General features: G+C 45.2%; 1 protein-coding gene across 1 annotated transcript; it reads left to right on the top strand.

Annotated features, from left to right (window-relative positions):
* The first annotated feature begins 5,114 nt into the window (after window positions 1–5,114).
* LOC149404129 (uncharacterized) lies at window positions 5,115–6,382 on the top strand. The gene is made up of 2 exons (XM_089607417.1): window positions 5,115–5,459; window positions 6,089–6,382. Exons 1-2 carry the CDS (start codon window positions 5,115–5,117, stop codon window positions 6,380–6,382), a joined length of 639 nt encoding a protein of 212 aa, XP_089463543.1.
* The last annotated feature ends 487 nt before the right edge of the window (window positions 6,383–6,869 follow it).

The following is a 6,869-nucleotide window of genomic DNA, read 5'->3' as shown; positions in this document are numbered from 1 at the left end:
TTTAAATCATTTGTCATCATATGACAATGTCAAAAAATTTATTGGCATTCATTTCGTCCTATGGGCAAAAATGACAAAAATACCCTTTAGACAATTTGCGTAAATCTTGTCTCGTTTTTGTTTTGACTTAGCTTCTAGTTTAAATATTCCTACTCGATATGATATGTGATAGTGACCTCATGGATCCAAATGAACAAAGCTTTAGCTAAAATAGTTGGACTCAAAAGTTCACAAACCTTTTCCAAGTTTAACTTAATGTCAACTGACTCCACTAAAGAGTTGACACTAAATAAGTTAGAAACAATGTATTGACGAGGAGCTAACAAGTCACATTGATTCATCCAAAAGAGTCATGACTCAATTTGGACACTGGCCAGTACATTTATTCACATTCCAAGGAACAAAGCATGAGGTGATATACATTGCATTTCAGCAATCTTGTACATGAATTCCATATCTATGAGATCTTCACAAAGTTACTCATGACATCTTCATAACTTAGTACTTCACCAATAGGTCCTGTTTAGAATCACATAGTGAGTCCGAACTCTGAATTTGTCAAATTAGAATAAGTAAGCTATGAAATGACATCTCTCATTTCAGGATTGAGGTAAGCATGATGCAATTCATACGTAGTGACCTTGAGACATAAGAGGTTAAATGGTTTGTTCTTATTCTGTCTCTAGAACTATAGAGTCTCCAACTCTCAATGTCCCATAACCAGACATCATAGATTCTCCTAACAATCGTACTGAGATCAATAGTCCTTTGATCCTTAGATTGCGAATATATGTTTTAAGCAAACGATGAAGAGTTTGTTCATGCAAATCTACATTTGTCTCTTCATATGTTGTTAGGTTTGTTTATGGACTAGAGACTAAGGTTTTATCATAAAGCTTCAGACAAGGAAGAATGAATGAACGTTTCAACTTTTATTAATAAATAAGCAGTTACAAGCAAGAGTCTTCGTGAGACTATATTACATCAAATGTATACAAATAGACACTACTACTCTTCTTCTGGGCACACTGACAACAACATTTAGAAGCGACATGTCGCTTCTAAATTTAACATACCACAAAACGACGTCGTTTTGTGTGAACACCTAAAACTTATAGCAGAGAAAATAAGGAAATTAGAATTTTGAGAGATTAGAAGCGACATGTCGCTTCTAATTGGCGGAAAAAATTTATAAGCGGCAAATGTCGCTTCCGTTGGGAATTAGACATCCCTATAACCGTTGGAAAAAATAAATAATTACGCTAACAGGATAATTATTTATACGATTATATAAACTAGATTTAGATTTGCATATTTGAATAGAATAGAGCTAGATTTGAGAGAGCGATTCAAGCAACCGATAAAAAAGACGATTTTTTTTTTATTATTTACATGTTTTGCAATCTGCTATTGACTCTTTAGCCGAGATTTTCAAGATCCCGTTGTGAGCTCCAATAACTCGGTCTTCTAGTTTTAGCTCCGATCTTCACTTTGGGAACGATGACAAGACTCTCGTCGTTTGGATCTCCAGAGATGATACCATAATATTCCGAAATGTAATCTCTGGATGGAATTAGAAGAAAATGTAGGATCACTCCTTATCTCACAACGACTCTGATTTAGAGATTCAAATCATGTCGTGTTTTTTGGACTGGAATCAAAATCTACTTTTTCTCTCCTTTATTTAAATAATCTAGATATTGGAGAATAATGAGGATAATATCTTATTTTTTTATATAATGGAGAGAATATCTATACCATTATTATTCCCTTAATTATTAGGAAATTAATTATGAGAAAGAATAAAGAACAGTATTGTATTTCCTTATTTAATGGAGAGAGAATATATCAAGCATTATTATTCTCTCTCTTATTTATTTAGTTACCATATTTCTTTTTCACAAATTTAGCATCTAATTAAAGAGAGAATATTGGGTAATCAATACCCGTAGTAGGCGCCTACCATAGGGTCATGGGCCAAGGAATTTTCTAATTTTATAGTGTCCATAAGGCCCAACTCAAAATTCAATTTACTTGATCCAACAATAAATAATTAATTCCACAATAAATATTTAATTCGACAAATAGACAAATTTCCGAATGAATGCTGCTAAACAATTTACAGCGGTGATATTGTAATAATAAATACTCTTTATTATTATTAGAGAGTTCTTATCCATCTTTATCAGAGCCATATCGGGACTACGGACCTAGTAACAGAAGCTCACACGAATCCGATTAAAAAGACGAAACAGTCATTTCTTTTTTTCAATCGATTCATCAATCTTGGGGATACTCCATAAACTAATCCAAGACTTCACTTTTCTTATTACTAGAATTATATTTTACTCATCGTAAGAGCGTCCACTGATATAGTTAGTTCGTGATCAAAATCCTCCAAGTTCGACCCGCATTGACAAAGGTCAATTATTATGTTATATACGTTTTCTTGATGCATATCTTCCCTAAGCACCGTTGCTTTCCCAACGAAAAATTCTTTCGCACATACTTACTATGAAAATGTTCACAATCAATCGGTTCTGGAATCAACCCTTAGGTAAGTGAACATTGACATTCTTTCAGGAAGGCTAGATTCCATATATGTGAATCATATTCTGCTCTGATCATATCCCAAACTCACAAGAAATAAGTGTCCCAGCATAATACCTTTAACGAATGAGTCAAAGAATTCGGTAATATGACCTAAAAGTCCACGATCACTTCAGGATTTAGGTTAAGTCTCATTGTGACCATTGTAGTTCATCGTTTCCTTCTCTTGTAGGACCAACGACGGACGAGACAGACACCATCCACAACTAGGGAGAACTCGGGACATTGAGTACAGGATGCTCGAGCTCTAACGTGACCACTTGGTCCGGCCTTGTGTCGAACTGTCTAGAGCTCCTAAATAGTTGTCTGAAAATGAGCGACAATACTTTGGCTCTAGAAGGAGGGGACTTTCCTACTTGGCAGCTCGTTCCCTCACCACTTTCATTTTCTGCTTTCATCGGCAAAACTCTCGACAGATGAGTCATTTGCCCGCTACCTCTGCGGCCGACCGATCGACTAGCTCGAGGTACGACCTAAGAAGTTTTGCACACTACGTAGGGGAACAACGGCCTCGTGCCAAAGAGAGCCAGCCACTTGAACCGGAAAATGGCGCCGATGACACTCTCCGTGAGGAAACGGCCCAGAGATTCACCGAGCTCCTCGATCGGCCAGGGGTGGATGGCACGCTCATCGTCAACCTCCTCGGCTACGACGTCGAGGACAACTTTAGTCGCCGCGATACAGACCCCGATTACGTGGAGGAGTCAAGGACCGACGAAGCCGACCCCAGTCAAACGCGCACCCAATTTGAAAGGCCGAGTGACAACGGGCCCATCCCCGCCCAGGGTAGATAGAGGACGGCCCCGTCAGCGCGTCAGAACTCGCACACCCGTTCATGGGGGCATGCCCCCTCGACGGCGAGGGGAGGTCAGACACGACCCCCAGCCGGGGATAGAGCCACTCACGGCAAGGACGGAGCCGACAGTCGGCAGGCCTGTCGAAAGGCTAAGTAGAGAGCACCTAACTTCTCAAAGGAACTCCTGAGGCGAGGACCTCTGACAGAGGCTAAACTCACAGAGAGGCGCGCTAGACGCCGCTACGCTAGGTTGCCCCCCGGTCAACATCGTGGATCAAGCGTCCAATGAGCGTCGACAGGTGACTCCTGTGGCGCAGACCATCAACCCAACTAACGGACTTGACATGGTCACGATGATTCAGAGCCTCCAAAACCAAATCATTGAGAGGAGGGAATCGGGGTCGGGGGCAAAGACCGTACGACAGCATAGACGAATCATACTCTCCTTTCGCCGCCCGAATCCTGGATGGGCGTACTGATCCGAACTTCCACATCCAACACTACGAGACGTGGATGACCATGCAGAGGTAATCAGACACCACCCTGTGCCAAGCATTCAGCCTGACCCTCAACGGGTCCAGATTTGAATGATTTAAAAGTTTGAAGCCAAGAAGCATCCAGGCCTTCAGAGCCCTTCGAGAGGCATTCTTCGCCCGATTCGCCACACTCGTGGCTCAAAAGAAATCGAAGATGTACATCTTGTCCATTCGGCAAGATAGTGGCGATACCTTGAGGCAATACCTCGTTCGCTTCATTGAGGAATCCTACAAAGTTGAGGGATTCGATGAAAAGGACGCAATTACCGCCATCACCGAAGGAGCTCGCACAAGCAACTTCCTCAAGTCCATAGTCGGCAGAGTCTTAAGGGACATGGCAGAGCTCATGACACGAGTCCTCACGTATATGGGAATCGAGGACTACCTCGATGGATGAAAGAGGAGTGATCAGAGTAGTCGGCGTCGAGACGACCGAGATGAGGATCGCCCTGAGCCTCGAAAGAGGAGACACAAGGGAGGCCAGACCCCTAACGATCGCTCCCTCCCCGGGCCACGGCCACCTCTAGCCGACAGCTTCCGCAAGTTCTCAGCATTCACCCCATTGAATACTCCACTGGAGCGGATCCTAGCGTTGCTTCGAGACAAGCTAGTTACCCCTACTCCTCTACATAGAATCCCGCGACGCGGGATTGGAACAAGTTTTGTGAGTACCACCAAGATCGTGGGCATCTGACGTCGGAATGTTACCAACCAAAGCGACAGATCAAGGCCCTCGTTCAGGATGGGAAACTCAAAGAGCATGTCCTCTGAACAATCAGAACGGTTGCCGCATCCTAGGAATACCTGCGGCATGAGAAGAAAGGTCCGGTGACGGTCATCGTCACCGACTGCGCGACAAATAACAAACACGAAAGCTAACAAATGCATGTCATGGGCTCAATCATGGGAGGCCCCAAACTCGGGGACTCGAAGAAATATCTTCAGGCGGTCTCTCAATAAAAGATTTCCAAGCACATCAACCTCACATACGAGGGTCCGCCCTAATCTCTATTCGAGTCGATGTTCTTCACCAACCAGGAGGCGGTGCGCGTGCTGACCCACAAAATGATGCAATTGTCGTCACGGCACCGATCGCAAACCACCTAGTCCTGGGGATCTTGATAAATAATGGTAGCTCGACCGACATTATCTTCAAGTCGGCTCTGGACAGAATGAAGCTGGCCGGACTAAGCACAACTCCGATTTCGATCCCGCTCTTCGGCTTCTCCGCGGAGAGGGTGTTGACCGAGGGAACCATTGACCTCCCCGTCACCTTCGGGACCCCGGGAGGGTTGGAGGTCACTCATATCGTATCGTTCCTATTAGTGGACCAGCCTTCTGTCTACAACATCATAATCGGTCGCCCTACTCTGAAACGGCTAAGAGCGATCACTTCCACATATCACCTCATGATGATGTTCCCGACTGACAAGGGGATCGCCGCAATGTTGGGAGACCAATCCATGGCGATGATGTGCTACATTCAAGGGGTGGACGACAAGGCGAAATGGAAGATGGTGAGCACCATTTACCAACTTGGGGATAAGTTCCCATGTAAGTTGGAGGAAGAATGCACCTTCGGGGAACTGGACCAAAGGGACGAAGTAGCGGGTCGAAAGGTGGAGACACCTGACAACCTCATTCCCGTCGTGTGGATGACGCCAAACATGACCAAGTTGTCAAAATCGGCGCCCAACTCTCAACCGAGGTCAGGCTCTAACTCGTGGCCTTCCTTCGCAAGTTCAAGGATGTCTTCACGCTGACATGCCGGGGATCGACCCCAAAGTGATGGTCCACCGCCTCAACGACGACAAGAGGATAACCAAACGCATGCAAGCGAGGAGAGCGTTCAGTGGAGAGAGGTACCAAGCCATTGGAGAGGAAGTTGACAAAATCCTCGCTACTGACTTCATCAGGGAGGCAGAACACCCCAAGTGGGTGTCCAACGTGGTGATGGTAAAGAAGCCCAACGGGAAATGGTGGATTTGCATAGACTACAAGGATCTCAACAAAGCCTGCCCGAAGGACAGCTTCCCTCTCCCGTGGATCGAGCAGCTCGTAAGACGCCACGGCCGGACATGAGCTGCTAAGCTTCATGGACGCATATTCGGAGTGTAATAAGATCCGCATGCACGAGCTGGACTAGATCAAGACAACCTTCGTCACAAACCACGGGCTCTATTGCTACAAGATAATGCCTTTTGGCCTCAAGATTGCGGGAGCGACGTATCAAAGGTTGGTCAACCGGATGTTTTCCGACCAGATTGGCAAGACAATGGAGGTCTATGTCGACGACATGTTGGTCAAGAGTCTCAAACCTCCCAACCATGTCTGTGATCTCAGGGAAATGTTCGCAATCCTACACCGATACAAGATGAAGCTCCACCCCAACAAGTGCGCCTTCGGGTTGAGTCTGGCAAATTCTTGTGCTACATGGTGAATCGGCGCGGAATCGAAGCTAATCCCGAGAAGATAAGGGTGATCTTAGAGATGAGATCACCACAAAAAGTTAAAGAAGTTCAGAATTTGATGCGCAGGATTGCCGCCCTGACACGATTTGTGTCGAAGGCAACCGATAAGTGACAACCGTTCTTCAAGGCACTAAAGAAGACATACGGGTTTGAGTTGACAGAGGAATACGAAAGGGTGTTCCGCGAGATAAAGGCCTACTTCAGTTCACCCTCATTCCTATCAAAGCCTAAGGACGGCGAGACCTTGTTCATCTACCTAGCGGTTTCCGATAGGTCCGCGAGCGCGGTCCTAATACGCGAGGAAGACAAGGTTCGATGGTCGGTGTACTACGTGAGCAAAGCACTCCTCGATGCCGAGACTCAATATCCAAAGATCGAGAAACTGTCCCTCGCCATTGTTATGAGTGCGAGAAAGATGTGCCCCTATTTCCAAGTGCATCCCATCACGGTTCCTCA

The sequence above is a fragment of the Urtica dioica genome, chromosome 2 (genome assembly GCF_054948205.1).
Source record: "Urtica dioica subsp. dioica isolate 48M chromosome 2, U.dioica_male_clone48M_v1_H2, whole genome shotgun sequence".
Lineage (NCBI taxonomy): Eukaryota > Viridiplantae > Streptophyta > Magnoliopsida > Rosales > Urticaceae > Urtica > Urtica dioica.
This window is presented reverse-complemented; position numbering and strand designations above follow the sequence as displayed.